The sequence below is a fragment of the Calonectris borealis genome, chromosome 5 (genome assembly GCF_964195595.1).
Source record: "Calonectris borealis chromosome 5, bCalBor7.hap1.2, whole genome shotgun sequence".
In the NCBI taxonomy this organism is placed as follows: Eukaryota; Metazoa; Chordata; class Aves; order Procellariiformes; family Procellariidae; genus Calonectris; species Calonectris borealis.
Genome location: NC_134316.1, coordinates 36,259,263 through 36,278,792, shown reverse-complemented (window position 1 = coordinate 36,278,792; position 19,530 = coordinate 36,259,263). Strand labels below are relative to the sequence as shown.

Below are 19,530 nucleotides of genomic sequence, written 5' to 3'. Positions count from 1 at the left end.
AATGCTGTTTAAAACCCTGGGAGTTAAGAATAGTATCTTTTTGATGTAGCATTGCTGTAATATGTGGTTATTTTGTCTAATGTGACCTGATTCTTTTTTTAATCAGTGTCATTCAATATATATATCTCCTGCTTGCTTGTTCCTTGGTACGTGGGTTTGCATTCAGCTTTATAGTTATGCATTTTGTTTGCGTGTTAGGCAATCTACTTTTTATGCTTAGCATCTTTTATATAATTTATTGTTCATTGACTTACTCTGTAGCTGTGTCTTGGTCCTAAAAATTATTGCTTTTTGACCCCTCTTTCTGAAAATATCATCAAATGAGGCTATTTGTAACTGAAGTCTTACTGCTTCGTCGTGCCACACCATGAATGTAATAATGCAACTTAATTTCAAAAATGCATGATAGCTGCATCTGGCAGTTTGTTGATAGAAGGGTGGTAGAGATGTGAGTTTTTTCAGTAGCATGTGAAATTATAATTAGGAAATGGCAGTATATTAGTAATGAAAGATGAAAAACTTAAGGACTGTGCTATGACAATGTTGCAGACATAGTGAAAGGGGGGAGGAAAGTAGAATGCAGTCCTTTTGAATTTCTTACATAGTACCTTTTTAGGGTTTCAAATTAGTAGTCTCCTTTTACAGCTTTAATTTTCATTATGTGAATATTTTTGTGTTTGCAATATGTTTGTGAACCAAACATCAATACTTGTATACTGAACGTCTAAAATGATGCATTACACATGTCTCAGTGACTATCTTAAAGCAGTAACTGAAAAAGGGGACTAAAACCAGTCACGAAGGTTCTAAAGTTCATGTTGAAAGTTTTACCAATCAACATAAATATTTGTAGCAAAGTATCTTTTTTCAATTTTTATTTAAAAATATGTGAATTTAACAAAGAACACCTGTGTGTCCACATGTATTATGTGGAACAGGAATAGTAATGGAGAATCTGCAAGTCATTAATGGAAGGAGAAAACAAAATTGGCTTTGAAAAACAAGTTTAACATTGCAGGAAATTAAAGCCAAGATATGGCTTACCAGTACACTTAGCCAATCTAGCAGATAACGGCCGCCAGATATAAAGGAAGGACCCCCTTCCCAGATCCCATGTTTCATGGCATGCTTCCAGCCTATCTAACCATTATTTGTGCTTGTCTGATTCTGCTGTGAACTGATACAAGGAACTTAAGCTGGCAGAAGGTTAACGGTAGGTAAAAGAAAACTATTGATTATTTTTCTGCCAGTTTAGGTGTACAATTTCAAAGAATACTGTTCTATTTGGTGTCTTTCAGAATTTTTTCTTCTTCAATGCTGTGCCAAAACATTTCATGCTTTGAAATCCATAGCAAAATAATGTCTTACTCCTTATGTGCTTTCCTTTTTGCAAAATAGATGAATTTTAAAAAACCTAAACTTTTAAATTGGTACTAAATATTATCAAATATTTTTGAATTTAAAGGGGGGAAATAGTTATCTTGTTATTCAAATGTAACATAAGTTTTGGAGAACTCTTTTCATTCGTAATATGGCACAGCTGAAGTCTTTCAAAAGGTTGGGGGTTTTTTCTTTTTTTTGTGGGTTTTTCTTTTCTTTTTTGTTCGTTGTGGCAAAAAATTGATCTATTGAGAAACTTTGTCACATATTTTTCCTTGCATGAGAAACCCTGAAGCTTCTTCAACATGTTGGTTTTGATCTTGGTAGAAAGCTGCTGGATTTGTGTTGGTTTTATTCTAAAACTGTGCATGTAGGGGGTGTTAAATAAACATTAGACTTGTCTGTATAACTGAGGTTTTCTCTAAACTTTGCTCTTTTGAGCAGACTTTGTTAAGTTTATGAAGTAACCTTTGTGGGTTAAGATCAAGACTCAAATTTTTCTCTGTTCTGCAGAGGGATGCTGCTTTGAGTGAGCGTTTTACATCATTTGTCATACTTTTACTTCATCATTGATATGGTTGCAGAAGTACAAAGCTTTTCAATACATATCAGTTTATAATAGATATATGTTTATCGAGAGAGGCTGTCTTACTCAGTGACTCATGAAGACTGGCAAAATAGCAACATCCTTTAAAAAGTCTGTTATTGAACTGTTGAGGTGAACATATACCCTCAATAAACTTTGATTCCTTGATGTTACAGAACTCCTCATGTGTGTTCTTTACAAGTTATTGTTAAAGCTGTTAATATAACTGCTTTGGCAATTTTAGAAGTGCTAGAATAAAACAAAAAAACTAAACACTAAGAATTAGGTGTACCATTGGAGGTTTTCAAGCCCTGAGTGGACAAAGCCCCAACCTGCTTGGTCTGATTTCAGTTTTGACCTTCTTTTGAGTAGGTGGTTGGATGAAATCACCTCTTGCAATCCCTTTCAGCTTGGATTAGTCTATAATACTGTGACATTAACACATAAGAACTCAATCAATTTCTGAATACAGTCAATCTCTAATGTAGCTCAGGATACTTCTATTGAGGAACGGCAGATTTGGTAAGAACAAGTAGCTTTCTATAGAAATTTTACTTAACCTATCCAGAATACTAAGTAGAATTTGGTTTTAGAACATGACATAGAACACTTTTATATGTGGATCCATATGTATGCAATATATAAACCCCCTGACTTTGACAAATAGAGCCTATGCACAGGAACTATCAGTAATCTAACTGAAAATGCTATAACCTTTGTGGCAATATACTTACTTTGTAAGGTTTTCTTGAAACCTGTTATTTCTGTCAAGACAGAGGCTCCTATTTTATGTTTGCACTCATATTTTTGACTGAATGTTTGTAAGAAAAACATTCAGCTTGCTTAAGTTAGTGTCAATTTGAAAGTAATAGAGCTGCCAGGTTTTGTGCAGGTCCATGTGACAATTTTATGTAAATTGCTTGATGAGTTTGCATAGTTGCCAGTAACTTTCATATAATCATTTCCACTGAATTAAAGAAAAAGTACAGTTGACTTTCTGTTGGTGGAAATGTATTGGCTTGGCAAGTTTAGAAAATTAAAAGTCTCTTTATCTATAGGCAGCAGCTGGACAAGCTTCCTACAGGTTCTTTGCTCGCAGCATGGCTCAGCCTTGGGGAAGGGAGGCAGTTTCTTCTCCTACAGTTAACGCAGCTTGTTGATTCTCTACTGAGTTTCCCAATTAGTGCAGAATGAATGCTGAATTTATAATGATACTGTTCTCACAACATGCCCCATCAAATTTCCTTCAGTTTGGAATTTTAATCTAAATGAGTAGAGCTAAATTTTAGCTAGTGGCTTTGTAGTTTGTAAAATCCTGTATCTAATGAGCGAAGTCTTGAAATATGCAGTTTCCGAAATAAATACTTACTTGACAGGCTTTACAAGTTCCCAAGTCTACTTCTAATGTTAGAGAATAGAGCTTTTGAGACTTTCTTCCTGTGAACGTACATTGCATGGTTATTAAGTTTATTTTATCTATGAGTCAACAGTTTTCAAACTGGGTCTTTAGAAGCTGCAGTACAAAACTTCAGCGGTGGGTAGTAAAGGTTGGTTCATTTTGCCCCTGTAAGCCACCCATTTGAAGGACCATGCAGCTAATCATTGCTAGCAGGTTACAGAGGTATTTCTGAGATAGCAGTGGAAAGTGAACATCAGTATTTATGGATTCTTTTCTAGTTCTTTGAAAGGGAAGATAGTCTGCCGTTTAAATCAGTAGTTACAAACAACATAACCAAACTGTTTGCCTGTGGGGCTTTTTTTTTTTTTTCCCCCGCCCCGGCTCAGTGAGTCTAAGGGAGAGATTTGGCTCCTAATAGAAGCTGTTCCAATTCAGTGAGGCATAAGATTCATACAAAATATGGCTATAGCTTGTGGAAATATTAATAATGATCTGTGAGAAAGATGAAGTATGACTTGTAGCCTCCTGGTGCTTGATCATGTTATAACTTCACTGAGTGCAAAGAATATTTTTAGAGGTGTTTTTTTCAGTTAAACAGTAATGAAAAAACGGTCTCATTCATTTGAAGTTTTTAATCAGTTCCAAGTATTTGCATCTCATACATAGAATAGGCAGGTACTTTGAAGCCAAATAATTTGGTGATTTTATATTATTATATAGATTATTAATAGATTATTATATTTACTTTTTCCTTGTTATTGTGGTCAGACTTGTGAATATGTCTATTGAAAACAAATCAGTATAGATAAGCCAACAGCTCACAGTTTTTGGCAGGTGTTGGTGAGTATTATTACAAAATATTCTTTTCTGTCTCTGAAAGAAGCAATGGTATCTTATGGTATCACTGCATTAGGAAAATCTGATTTTGGGGGGAAATTCACAAATCTTCTATTTCATTTGCTTTTCTAAACTCTGGATTAAGAGTACTAAATAAGAATAGTTTGGGGGATTGTATTCTACTCTTACTTCGTACTGACCTTTTTATATTGTTCTAACTTGCTCTTTTTTCTCTATACAGAAATTTATCATTAATATTTCTAGGTAGACAGAAAAATGTGTTGGCATGCTTCATGGGATTTTCCCAGATAATGGATTATGTATATAATATACTGACAGACATGTTTACCTTGTTAATTAGCATTGGGTTTTTTTTATTATTTTTAAAACTAAATTCCTGTTTGTCTATATCATTGTGAATAGCATTTCAAATTCTATCATTGAATTTCAGCGGTCTGTCTAGGTAACTTCATAAAGATTCTGTATTATTTCCTGTAGGCAAGGACATCTTGATTCTAAACACCTACAAACTTGCATCAGTATCAATAAAACTGCACTATACTTTGTCTTTTGTAAAATAATAACATTAATCAAAGAAATGCATTTAAAATGCATTAAAATTTTGTTTGCCATAATTCTGAATATATATTCTGCTTTTCTTTAATATAATGTACAGTTCGTATTTGAGAGGGCCCATTAAATTTCCACCGCAATAAATCAGATAATGTATTCCTTTGCCAATTTTAGATTTAATGTTAATAAATCTCTAATTACTTACAAGACAGAGAAGAGGGACATATATCTAGGGGTTCTAATTAGGTAAATGTGGAAAATCAGAACAACTTTTTTTAAGATTGTTATACTATATATAACTGTCATAAAGTATAAGCCTATCAATCATTGTGATAGAGAAAATTAAGCTGTCAGGGGATTCTCCTGTACTTTTCTGGATTTAAGGTAAAAAAAGTGTATTTAATGAGCACTGTTACAAAAAAATGAAATCTTTTTGAGATTGTGTTGTATTCGTATTGTGCTAAGATAATTCCTGGTGTAATCTCATTGCTCCTGTTTGGTTACACCAGCAATAACTTTGAACCATGAAATTAAAAGCAGGTATGTCTTTCCAAGAGCAATTAAAGTGTAAATGTAAGTCTTTCACATTTCCACTTACGTCTGCCTAGAGGAACCACTCAGTAGTTAATATCAGCCAAGCTACCTTACTTATTGTCACGCATACAAGCCTCTGTGTACAGACTTTTATTCTGTGAAACAATTTAAAGTGTAGAGATTGCAAACTGCTTTGTTGCTTAATTATGTATGGTTTTTTGACCCTATGACTTACGAGTTCCATCTGTGAGAATTTGACTGTAATAGATGCTGCTCAAATTGGGATGAGGAGGAGAGGAGAAATTGGCTCTGCACAGGCACCTTACTATTTTAAATACAAATAAGGAAAAGATATATGCCCATTCATGGTGCAGCTGATAATCTAGGTCACATTCAACCCATAGGATATTTTCGTTTTGTCTTGCTAGCCTTTTCCCCTGATGACAAGAGAAATTGGGATTGAGACAGATAAACCTGAATGTCATCGCACTTGGCCACAGCCTTACAGTAGTTTCAAAAACAGGGGATCAAGACAGAAGTTTACTCAAGAAATTGGTGTGTGTTGTTGCTGGTTGGGAGAGCAGCAAATGTAGTGGAGTGGACAGTGGTTATCAGCGTCCATGAACATGCAAGTGTCCATGCATGGAAGTGGTTAACTGTTTATTATGGACTCTGTGTGGATATATAAGATGTCTGGGGTATTGTAGGTAAGTGTCCCTAATAAAGAATGGAAGAGATTAAGGAAATGTGTATGTTTTTGAGAGGTGTAATATTCAAAACAGTAATACAGAAATTACAGTAACAAAGGGGAAAAGTAGCACTTGATCAATATAATTGTAAAGAGTTTCTCAAGATAAAATGAAAAGGGTGTTGTATAAATTTGGGAAGAAGGTAAAGAAGAGGAATAGGTATGCTCTTTCTAACAGATTAACAAAAAAGCTCAAACCATGTTTTCATACGTTCTGTAAAGTGACATTCTCACGAAGAGAATTGGGAAAAATGCTACAAAATAAATAAGAAATCTAATAATGCATGATACCTACATAATGGGGAAGGGCAGTTGGCCCAAAAGAAGGCAAGCTGAATGTATGTTGTTTCTGTGTTCCTCCCAGTCACTGTAGAATATTCTAAGTACTGACAAAGATTAAATGTTTTAAACTTTTCTTACAGAGTTAAGAGAACTGAACAGGAAGAGGGCTATAAGCCTTAACTCCTGTGGCTTCCTAAGGGTAATAAATACAGTTTTAGAAAGTCTTAGTGGAAGCTCTGACTTTTAATGCACTTTTAGTTTTTTTTTTAAAGGGCTGTGAGCTCAACAATTCTTGTTGAGTGTTTGCACACGTATGCTTAACATGCTAGGACTGACTGCACTTACAGTGAAGAGTGGATGAGTAATTGAAGCAGGATGTAAGAGGTCTCTGTTGCACATTCTCCATTGTGTACTTCAGCCTTGGTTTGATCCAAACCACTCTGGGTTCCAGGGAAGTGCAGAAGGATGACCCCAGGGGAAATTGCCTGTTCAGAACAATGTTTACTTCATTTTGACACCTTCATTCCTGAACTGTGTGCATCAACATGTTCTTGTCTGTAAGAAAAGTCAAACAAAAAGCCTGCTTTCCTATTTTTTCTCAATACCATACTGTCCCCAACCCAGTATACAAAATTAGTATATAAAGGAGGGTGTACTAAAATGTCCTTTTGCTGTGGTTGAGACTGTAGATTGGGGTCATGTGTGCTATGCATTTGCTTTCCTTCAGAAGGAAAGCGGAGTCGTAGGCTCTGGTAAAGGCTGAAAATACATTCCTTGGCGGAAGACCCTAAATCGTGCAAACTCCTCTGCAGAGGATCTTGGCTCTTTCACTGTTGTTTGAATGACTTTGATGAACTTAGTGTTTAGGGAGAACACTGTATATTTTTTTGTTCTTCTGATATGCAAAACAGTCTGAAGGTTTCCTGGTTTTGTTCAATTGGGCTTTTGCATACTTTCCCCACTTCCAAAATTTCAATGAAATGTGCAAATGGTAATGCATGTAATACTACTGGAAACAGAGGCACAGCAGATAAATATTATACCTCCTGTCATATCATGGTGCATTATAGCACTGAGCAATAATGTGTAGATGTAGTTCAATACTGTTTAAAGGCATAAGTTTTTCTCCTTACCTGAGTAATACTGTTTTAAAGGTTATATTTGAGTTGGCTTCTAGAATTTGTTTCAGCTTGTATCATTTGTTATTTGAGGATGGGGCAGGAGGGAAGTTATTTTATTTCATTACACATAGGACATATGTTTGCTCTGTACTGATTAAGACTCATTTTCAGTACGGTATGATGACAATGGTAGCATCATGTAGTCTAGCTGAATAGGCAGCTAAGAGGAAAGTAATGAAGATTTATGTTTATGTGTTTCTGAGGTTGTTACTTTAGACGGTAGCTGTCTCGTGAGATGGCAGAAGCAAATTATTTTCTGAAGCTTCATTGATCAGAGTTTTTTTTATGTATTTGATAATTTTAATGGTGAAGACGTATCTTTAAGTTGTTTGAAAGTTGAACATTCAAATGTGATTATTTGCAGTTTTATCTTGTAGCACAGCAGTGCATCATGTAAAATTTTCCGTTAAATATTTATTGGAAATGTAAGCAGAGTTGTACTTGAGGTTTACTAATTTCAAAAGTAAACCCCAGGACAGTACTTGGGGAGCCAGGTTGCAGAACTGCTATTAACACTCCTGTGAATTTGTGGTTTATTTCTTAGAGTTCGAGTTAATAATTTTACTTCTAAGAAACAAAATTTCCTTGAGGTGTGCTGTATAACATAGCTAATAACAGAATGTGAAAAAGAATTTAGTCCAGTTTAAGAAAAAAACATTTGAATACATATTAGTTTACTGGAAGCTTGTTAAAATAAGTAGGTGATACTCCTGTATTATTTATGTTGACAGCTGAAAGGAGTGAATCCTTTAAACAGGTCTATAGTAAGTAATTATAGACCTAGTTTGCTGGATTATAGCAAATCATTCAATTTATAGGAGAAGAAAAGGAGAGAAATAAGTTGATTCTTATCTTGATATAAGTGGATTTGGCCTTTGTTCTCTGGAAACTATAGCTCTGGATCAGTCCCCGGTAATACAGAGTTGTGACTTCATCCCCTTGCTCTCACAAACAGCCATTTGTCCACAACAACTATTTTAGTGTATTTATCTGATGAATAGAAAGAAAAGAGAATTTACCTAAAAATGGCACAGAACCAGTGAGAATGCACAGAATATTTTCCTTCTTGTCAGCTGTTTGACAACTGGAAATATATTTGTATAATTATGACAGCTTTTAATCTGTTTTTAAGCTCTTTGATGATTTTACCACTCCTTTATGCTGTTCCTAACAGATCTCTCAAACAGTGCTGGAAGAAGCTTGTTTGTGAAAATTGGTGGATTATTTTTCTTGGGAAGTTATTACTCTAGTTCTGATTTTGCTACTTGAATGATATGCTGGGCAGTCATTTTTAAGACATCAGACATGGGAGAATCTAAACTCTCACAATCGTGTTTGAAAATGCTTTGCCTTTCAGAGGATATTTGTGTAAAAGCCATGAAACAAGCTTCACTGCTACTTTTGGTCATTTTTACTGTATTTTCAGAACTACGGAGTAGCAATGCTCCACTGTCCACAAACTGCTACTTCCTACTCTTTTGTCTGTGTCGGTCGTCTTTTTATGATGATGTACTTGCATATAAATGTAGTATTTGGTGTGCAACGGGGATTTATTTGGCGTTGATAGAGGTTTTTCTGTCGCATAATTGGACACTAAAGGAACATGAAAGTCTCAAACAGTTTGTCCTTGTCTAGCTGAGCCAAAACATAACTACAAAATTTTCTATGGAATAGCTAAGCCTTCTTCACGATGGATTTCTAAAATCAGTCTAAAACATGTGTTGCATTGCTCTGTGTCTTTTCTTGAGCTATGAAAGCAGCTCATCGATTATAAAACAAGTTAATGAAGTGATGGTGATTTGTTCCTGATAGTGGCTTTGTGCAGTTGTTTTTACCAGGTTGTCCAATGTTGTACCAGTATGTAAGTTGACAGTATGTGCTTAAAAAAACCCTAATGTAGTTTTAGAAACACAGTAACTACTAGAGATTTTAGTAATCCTTCTACACAAGATGTTGCAGCTCTTCACTTACAAGGGCTTTTTTTAAACATAAATAATTGCTCTTCACATTTATTTCAGGATTACCTTTGGTTTAAACTCTCAAAGCCAAGGTCCTCCTTAAAGCCAGTGTCTGGTGGTGAGCTGCAAGGGTGTTTTCGCTTATGGATATATAATGACTTACTGAAACGTAGCTTGCTATTTAAATTATTTATGGCTTTAGGCTTTGCAGCAGTGTAGATAAACTTGAATTTCACTGCTCTGGTCATGAAGAATGTACTTATTGTTGGGACAGTGAAATTTAATCTTATGGCAGCAGCACACTGCTTTGTGAAAGGAGAGATGGAGTAATGTAGAGAAGAGAGAGTGGAGCTATCAGCAGGAATGTTTGGGAGCAGACACAGTGGGAATTTCTTCTTTCTTGACTCCCTCACTCCACCTTTTCAGAGCTTTAGACCTCTGCAGAAAGTATCTTGTACAGAACTTTTCTGGTTGCTCTCAGTTCTTCTCTTGCCTGTTGAGTGCTCCTGCCTCCAGGAAGCAAATCTTTCTGTTTGTGAACTGATAGTCATTCCAGCTGAACCCCAAGCTCTGGGAGAGGAGGGCTCTGTTGATACAGAGGATTCAAGGGAGGGGAGAGTTTTCCATGGCTGTTGAATATTTGTGGCAAATGCCTATTTTGCTTGCATCTTAAGCTGACTCTGCAACGAGTTCTCCTTTTTACCCTAGAGCTTTTTAAGAATTTGGGCTAGTAGATTGGCTTCCAGCAGTCTATTTAATTTTTCCATGTGTATGTCCGTAAAATGGCTTTCATGAAGGAAATTCATTTGATTAATTATTCCATATTACTGTAGTTAAGAACCTGTAGTTGGTTATAATGGAAGTTCTTACATAGATCACCCTTTCCGGATGTTTTTCTGCAGTATTTGTTACGTTATCTTTTTCCTATTCTGCTCTACAAATGTCAGTTCTTCCAGTTATCATCTGTATCACTGCAACACTTGGACAGAGATATTGTGATTAAATTCTTAGTTCTGCTCCCTACACGTTGCTCTCAGTTTCAGGAAGGAAGCTGTTCATTATGGGCTTCCAGAACAGAAGGGATACCAGTGGAACTTATATCAGTGTCACTGCTTGACCCCTGTGAGAACTGAAGCTTCACTACGTGCTTTTAATTATACTGCTGATGAATTATATACAATTCAGGAAGATGGTAGCACCTGATCTAAAATTTTGAGGGGAATCCAGACTGATTTGTCTTTCTGGGTTTTAATTCTGTGGTTGGAGCTGTTTTTATGAATGACTGTCTAAATACAGAACAAAATGCTATTGGCTGTCCATTTAAATGTCACAGGTAGAGGAGGATGATGATACTGAATCACGAGAGGAAGAAGAGAGGGAAGAACTGAAAAACTATTCAAGAAGAAAGATTTTTTCCAACTGGAGCCGCTATGAGGATACAGAAAAAGAGGGACAGAGTGAACGTGGGGAATCACAGAGAGGAACAGACTTCAGTGTTTTGCTTAGCTCAGCAGGTAAGCATTTTTTACTCTATGGATAGTTTTTTAGTTTTGCATTTTGAAACGTTGCTACTTTTCTGGCTGTTGTCCTGGATGATGAAACAGGACCCTAGAATACCATTGCTATCTGCCTCAGTAAGTCTGCCATTGATGTATTTAGGAGTGTTCAAAGTCTCCATGGGAGCAGCCTTATAGCATACAGGCTGCATTGAGCTGTGGCAGATAGGGAGTAAAAGAGCGCTGCTGCATTTATAGCCTTCTCGTGAAACTATGTATGGGTCTGAGTGTGTGCAGCATCCAGTTACTTTGAGCCTATTCTTGCTCAATGACAATGAATTTCTTACTGATCTTGGTCATTAGGTTGCTTTCCAGAAAACAAAAAAGGTTGCTAGTATGACTAAACACAGCAAAGCAGTCAAGCAGCTGCTTGCTGTTGTTTGTTTTGACAAAGATTTGTAATCAGCACTGTACAGATGTGTGCATGAATAGCAAGTGTTACTCTCCTTGAAAATAAAGATCAGTTGTTTTCCCCTCTTTAAAGGAGATAATAGAAGGAGGAGGTGGAGGGACAGGCTGTACTAGATCCTTTTTGTTTTTTTTAGCTATACATGAATAGTATGGAGAGTTGCACAAAAAACCGTTACCTAAAATTATTTTAGAAACTCTTGATGTGCCATTGTGTTGGAATACCATTCAGTAAAAAGCTGTGAACAATGTATTATGGGGTGTTTTAGAGCAACCTGTAAGCTCTGAAATCTCTCAAATCTAAATAATTGGATTTTTCAGCCACAGCTTGGAGGGATAAGTTAGAAATTATCTATGGTAAAGAAACAAGAACCAGAGCTTGCTTTCTCTGTGCCAGAATCAGTTTCTGAAGTTCAGTTTTGCATGAACATTACAGAATTGGGCCTAAATTGCCAGTTTTAATCATGAGATCATGAGATGCGTATTGACTTTTCTGAATGGTATGTTGCATGGTAAACAATGTTGGAGTCAAGATGCCTGGTACGGACCTCAGAGCTGGATAGGTAACATAGCCTGGGGAGCAAAGTAGATATCACAACTCAAAACTTTTTAAATCAAGAGACCTACCCTGAGCTGCATGTTGCCATAGTTCAGCTTTTTAAAACAAACTTTAATTTCTCTATACTTAGCCTTCAGAATGTCTTTAAAATGTTCTGATAAATAGTACTTTTGAACTGAGGATATAAGGAACTACTATATATTTCTGCTAATTTGTATTTTTGGTAAGTTGTACTCCAATACAGTTACTACCAACCCATTTATTTTACTCTGTAGATTCTCTTAATGCCTAAAATTAAAATCTTGTTAGTTTGTATTCTTACTAGTTATCAATTCTAAAACTTGCTTTGCTTTATTTTAGGATATATTGTGATTGTTCTTGACATTAAAATAAATTGATAAGAAACAGCAATGAAATAAAGTACTTTCTTTCAGAGGAAGAAAAAAGTACCTTCTAAACAATAATGCAGATTTCTTGGAGTCACATAAAAAAGCAGTGTGTGTCAGCAGGTTTCTTTGTACGGTTTCTTTGGCTTATGTGTGAAAACTGAGAATGCAGTCATCTTTATTTCTAGTGGTCTGAGAAGAAGCTTGCATTGCTGCTTTATCTGGTAATTTTGACTTCTGTTAGTATATTGCTGTTTAGCATTATGAAGTTGCACAGTGGATCCAATTCAATTGCAACAAGCAGTTAGGGAAGTACTGGAGAGGGAATGGAGTTAAAGTGCCATTTTTCATGAATGCAAAAGCTTAGAAAGGTCTTGCAATTTACTATTAATACACAACAATGTAATTAATGCAGCCAGTTAAGAATCCTTTGGCAAAAGCACAGATTAAAAACCTGTTCTCCTATGTAACATTTAGGTTCCATAATACTGAAAGCAGGGTCTTAAAGAGAGTGCCAATCTTCAAGATACGACTTGGATTTATTCCCAGAAAATATCCTGTTAATTGAATGAGATAGGGTAGAAAAAATAGTTTGGGATAATGTAGTAACAGAGACAGAATTAATGCTAGTAGGCAAATTTAAATGGAGGAATTCCTGATGTCCAAGGAATTGAAATTCCAAGCTTGGTATTTGTTTAATATTTTGTAAACATGTAATTTTCTAGTTAAAATCAACCAAAAAATAGCAAAATGAGAAGACTAATATTCTGTGATATGGCTGCCATGTTGATAATTAACAGGATTGGAGCTTTTAAATCTAGTACATGAACATTACTGTTGCTTGAATTAAGGAAGTAACAGTTATGGGTTGTTATACTGTATTTTTATCAGTAGTAAAGTGGGATATTTTTTCTTAGAGGGGGAGGAAGGGGTTTGCAGATATTTGCAGAGGAGGATAAGTCTTTAGGGTATTTTATTTTACGTTTTTCAATAGCTTCTGAAGTCACACATTTTTTTTTAGTTTTTTGCCTATACTTCCAGCTTGTCCCTGCCTCAAGCCAATTTCCAGTGCAGCACTGATTCTGTCTTTTCAATCAAGTATTTAGGCCTGACTAGCCCCAGACCGTCTCTGACTGCACCTTGTTTCTCTGCTGTCAGCCTTTGCCTGCCTACTAATTCTTCTCACTCTCCCTTGCTTCTGTTGATTTTTCTTCCTGTCTATGTTTCTGATTCCTGGTGGCGAGTCTTTTCTGTGTCTTTTGTTGTGAGCCAGCTCCCTTCCACATATATACACTAAAATCCAGCTGTCAGATATATTGTGTCCCTTGCTCTATCCAGTCCTGGCGATCCCCAGTTCTGAGTTGTTCTGCCTGGGATTGCTCATTCGGCTTAATTTTTCTCTCATCCACTACCACATCTTCTTCTTACGTTCCTCTCAGTTTCTTTCCTTGTCTAGTCAATCCCAGTTTATTTTTTCAAGCTTCCAGTTTAGTCTCCACTACAAGCTGTTTTCTCCATATTCCCTCCACACGCTCTGTTGGTATACCCTAAGTCCTACTCAGTTACCCAACACTATGAAGTGACAGGCCACTGTTTTCAACTATGGTAGGGATATCGGCGTAGGTGAGGTTGCAGAAATATGCAAGACGACACTTTTTGTTCAGTGTTGTACCTAATGCCTGTTAAATGCAGACTTCTCTTACACTGAAAACCTGGCTTTCACTCATAACCACATTGAGATGACGTACAGAAGGTCACTGAGGATGGGCTGTTTGGTGATTGGTTGTTAAGCTCCAGCAGATCTTGCCAAAAGATACGTACAAGCTGATTTCTAGAAGCTTGTAACTTGGCTAAATCAGGTCAGATTTTTCTCAAATGGGGCAGAGTATACCTCTCATACAAAAACATTGTCCAGCCTGATATCAAGTTACTGATTCAGGGCAGGAAAGTGGTTACAGTTTTTTCAAAGGAAGAGCTTACAAGGGCTTTTTTCCCAGGTTCTTTCGTGGTAGAAAAATGAGCCAGCCGTTCTCTGACTTCTTTTAAAAAGTGGTGGTGAGGGGAGGGTGAGGAAAAACTACCTGAAGCAGACAATTGACATGGAAAATTTCAGACTGAACAGTTAAAAAAGCAGCTGAAAATAGTCTTAAGTAAGAACTGCCAGGTGGCTTTGATAATAGCTGATGTCACTAGCCTGACAGAACTTCTTTGTTAGGGCTTATTATATTTGTGTGTAAAGTAGGGTGATAACTTCAGTTTTTAAGTCTGTTTCTTTCCTTTTTTTAGCATTTTATAATTTTTTTTTTAAATTAACCTTGAATGTAGCAAAGCAAACTTTTCTGTATTGCTTTTGATGTCTAGCTGATGTAAACTACCAAGTCCATTGTGAAGCCTTCAGGGAATACGTCTTGAATCAATTTAGTAAAAATACTGTTGAAGCGTAAAGAACAAGAGAAGTGGAAGTGATAGCATAACCTCACTTTGCTAGAAGAACCTTGCCATGTTTCAAGAGCTGTCCTCATTTTTTGACTGATGAGGGTTAAGTGTCCCAAAATACATTTAAGTCCTTCGTTAGGTTTTTGGCTGTGAATAGGTGCTTTAGGTTTAAAAATGTGCTTTTAAAATCTCATTACAGAGCTGATCAAAATGTATCCAGGGACCTGATCACTTTCCTTTAAACGTGGTAGCCATGACCAGTACAGCAGCCAAAAGCTGCTTATACACCCCTCAATAACAGTGTGCCGAGTTGCAGGATGTGATGATTATCAAAATGAAAAAATATAATTTTGGACATGAATTTTTTCTCATTTGGTTTTTTGGCCATGGCTGAATAATTCTGATGGCCTTAAAATATAAGAAAGAGAAATGCTGTGTAGTTCAAACAAAACTGGCAGAATGGTTTTGATATTGTAAGAATACATAAAATTTCTGTAGGTACCTAGCACTTGAATACATAGGAAATGTTGAATAAAAATCAAAAGAGCAGTCACTGGAGCATAATAGTAATGAACAGTAAGTGTAGGAATTGTGAGGTAGCAGTTACTTTCCGTTCCCTAAAACCCTGTTGTTTTCGGTTTTTAACCTCTTGCTTTGGGCCTCTCTGTTTAATTTTGATGTGTCGGTTGCAATATATTGCTGCATTTTTGCCATTTTCATGGTCGATACATACATGAGAATTAGCAGTATACAGAAGACCATTGGCTGTCTTGGAAAAACTGAACAGATAAACTTGTGGAGCAAGGCTTGTGTTAAAAATAGGTTTTCCTTCAACTTTTCTACCTTAAGTATATACTGACAGAGATTTGGAAAAAAAAGTAGAATGAAGAGTAAATGAGTTTTCTTATTTTCAATGCTAATTCTGCTCAAACAAAAAGAATGGCAATGGCAGGGCATGGTTTGGATGCTAAAAAAGAATCCTTTGAGTTTTAAAATTCTAGAGAATAGCTGAAAATGAGTTTTCTTTACAGAACTGCCGAACTCATTGTTGGTTTGGATTACTGTGTATATATCAGGGGTCCCACTTTCCAGTGGTATTTGATTGCCAACTTCTACTACTTTTCGTTTTGTATGTCTGTTCTGCAAAATTATTTTATGTTCATGTCTCCATAGAACTCTGTTTCTGCATCTGTTTCTTGTACCATTGACATATCTAAACTAATGAAGAATTGTTGTTTATCAGCTCCGAAAGCATTATTGCTCTGTGCGAATAATAGTGAAAAGCATTTTTTAATGCTTTTTTGCATGTCTTTATGACTGCGTGTGGAACAGATGTGTTTTCAACTAGTGTATCTTATTTGGTCAGAAATTCAGAAAATGCAAGTGTTCATGTCCTTGCTGTTCACCAGGTGACATGAGCTCTGTGTACAACATAGAGGTATTGGTTACTTCTTATTACTTATTAACAGCTTTAAGATATTAGTACCAGGTTACTGGTCTTGAAAGAAGAGTACACTGTTGCAGCTAAGGATTGGTAATAGGTAACTTGAATATTCCTAGTATATGTGCTCCTAAAAGAAACAGTTAAGGGCATGTGCTTTATTTGCATCTTTCTTCGTGTTCTCCTTTTTTTGTTACCTCGTTCCATAAACGTTCTCTGAGCTTCCCAGACATGCTCTCCTCTCCTGCTTCTCCTTCTAGCCCCATTCCAGCACATCAGAACTTTCCTCTCCTTTTTGGTGGTCGGGTAGTAGATACCATTTCCCATCTGTGGAGGCTCTTTATCCAAGTGGTCTCATTTCCACTTGCAAAGATTTTTGCTGTGACAGTTATGCCCTGGGCAGTCTCCAACTTTGGACTTGTTGATAGACCTGAGACATGCTGCTGTTTTATATACCTGTAGGTATCTGAAATCAACAAAAATGCAGCCTCTCCTCCTCTCCCTCTCTCCTCCCCAGCCAAAGTAACTTTCCCAAACAAACAGAAAAACCTTCCACAATAAAGATTTGCAGTGAAATCACAGGACTTGGCATCAGTGGAAGCTGGGTCTCCATCTGCTCAGTGCTTCCTCCTGAACTGTTCCTAACATTACAGAAATTCATCTTTTTTGTTCTAATCAGGCAAGCTGTCTTTTTTTTTTTTTTTTGGTCTGAACTAAAAATAAGAAGTGCCAGATTTTAAGTATTAATTACATTTTCTTGATAAATGATGTATTTTCCTGTAATAGGTAATCTGTGCTCATTATATATGCTTTCATATCTGTGCCTTTTTTCCTCCTAAGTTTTATCTAAAATGTAACCAAAACTGTATGATTGAAGTATAGAAGTATAATGTGATTGCATTGAATGCATATAAATGTAGGATAACATTTCTTATTTGCATTTTAACATTCTGATATCTTAGGACTATGTGACCATGTATAGTACTGCAAAACTAATGGTAAGTAATACAGGAAGAATCTGAAAGGTTTTAATGTTTCAGAGAGATTTGTATGCTTTATGATTTAGAATTGAATAGAGTAAGATTCACAGAATAAAGGGGTTAAATATTAATGCCATTAAAATCAGTGTGTTAGGCTTTTTCCCATTCTTTTAATTTTTCACACCTTGATTGCTCTGATTGATTTGTTAAGTTCCAGACTTCTGGATTTAAAAAGTTTTCTGACCAACATCCTTCTCTAATCTTGGGCCTTAATCTTTTGCTGCTACTGTATGTTGACGTTATTTCTGCTGAATTGTGTTTAAGTATGTTTTGGTTATGAAATCACAGATCAGTAAGTTTAAATGTGGAACAATTTGTCCGTATTCCTGTCTTACTGTTGTCATGTCCACTACTTGAATTTGTAGGCTTGAGAGCTACATAAAAATGTATACTCACCCAGTTCACTGTTTCTCTTGTTTAATCATGTTCTTTGTTTTTTTAATACCCCTAAAACCAGTTCTGTCTGACTAGGCCTCATGTTGGTCATTGTGATTTCTGCCACATCATCATGTCTGACTCTCCTGCCAGTGAAATCTCCTAACTAAAAATGAATTACTCTGACTCTTGTACTCAGACAGTACATTTAGTATTCCAGTCTTTATTTGCAAAATTCAGTATGTTATTGCCACTACATTCCTGTTCCCTTTCTCCTATTTTTACTTCTTTTTACTTATTTTCTGCCTTTCCCCCTTCCTTCAAATTTTCCTTTTACTCCGTGAACTTCGTGATATTCCTTGTTGCCGTATATTACTTTTAATTAATTTTACTCTTTTCTTTCGGATTCCTTTTTATACTTCTGATTGTGAACCACTGTTAAATCATCTGAGTTAGACTGTAAGCTTTTTAGAGCAGTGAGTTTCTTTTGCTTGCCCGTAAAGTATTGGTTCTTTTCCAGTAATGATGTTAGTAGATATTACTTCTATGGTAATATTAAAAGATGTTGATTGATTTGGGAGAGCTGTGTTTGTTTTAATTGTAATACTTTTGTTCCATCTCTCAGCAGCCTACATTAGAGAAAGAAATAAAAAATAGAAATAGAAATTTTATAAAATTCTATAAAACCAGAATTTTTTGTTTATGGTAAAGATAAGAGTATCAGATGTAGCAGACTGGTTTAACTGCAGAAGCCAGACTTCATTTACTGTTCTGTTTCTCATAAGGATAAATTTATTCCTAATATCAGTTTACAAACAAAATAACTGTGATAGGAACGTTTCCTTGTTCATTGACAGATGCTCCAAAGCAGTGTTGTGATCAGACTGCATGTGAACCACCATCAGAAGAGACTGACAGGCCTATCCTAGCAAGATTCTCAGAAATTTGATTGCAGGGAGCAGTGCTATTTCTAAACATTGGTTTTGGAGTGAAAGAGGGCCTATTTCTTCCTTAATCTCAGCTGCAGCTCCTCTTTTATTCTTATGTTATTTGTGGTCCTGAAATTCCTCCTCAGGTTTGCTATTGATGCCTTGGGCTCTCCTAGTCCTTCTTTTCTCCTTCTAATGTTTTCTGATTCACACCTATCCATTTTGCCATTGTTCTTTCCCTGATCTCATCCTGTTGCTCAAGAGTTCCCGGTTCCTACATCCAACTTCTAGTCTTACGCTTTCTTTTGATCCTTCCCCCGCCCCATATTTTTGTACCTGTCCAAATCACATGTTGGCTTCTCATTTGCTTTGTGTTCTCTTGCCTATTGTTCACTCTCAGCTCTCTTGGGAGTGGCATCTTTGGCATTTCTGGCTGTTGTACAGGAAGATGGCTTTTCAGCACACTTCAAAAATTTGTTTTTTTTCCCAAAGGGCTTATTTTTTGTCTAGATTTGGGTAGTTTCCTTGAAGAATGTCAAAGGCATATTGAGCCTTGCCAAAGTCTTTGTTTCAAAACAAGAGTTGTATTAACTTAACTGTCTGTTCCACCCTCAAGGGAATTCTTCCATCCTGTTGTTGTCCTTTCTTGCAAACCAAACCCTCTGCATGTGTAAAATTGTGAACTAGAAACTTTTGTAATAAAAAGCATGTTTTAGGGACAGAATAGGGTGCGAGTGGGGAGGTATTATGTTTTCTTTGGTTCTGACTCATTTTCAACCTTTACTGGAATGTGAATCAGATGACCTTCCTTTGACAGTACACACTCATCATCTTAGTTTATAAAATGTGGTATTTCTGAATCTGCTGCAGATAATTTGAATTGTGAAACTGATCATACTCTCTCTATTTCTCTTTAAGCTCT

The 19,530-nt window shown here is 36.1% G+C and overlaps 1 protein-coding gene across 1 annotated transcript in view; it reads left to right on the top strand.

The window, feature by feature from the left end:
• Positions 1-19,530, top strand: part of AVEN (apoptosis and caspase activation inhibitor) — a 102,691-nt gene that overhangs the window by 12,373 nt on the left and 70,788 nt on the right. Inside the window, exon 2 of the mRNA XM_075151797.1 lies at positions 10,812-10,992. Within this exon, the coding sequence (XP_075007898.1) occupies positions 10,812-10,992 (181 nt within the window). The remainder of the gene's footprint in view (positions 1-10,811; positions 10,993-19,530) is intronic.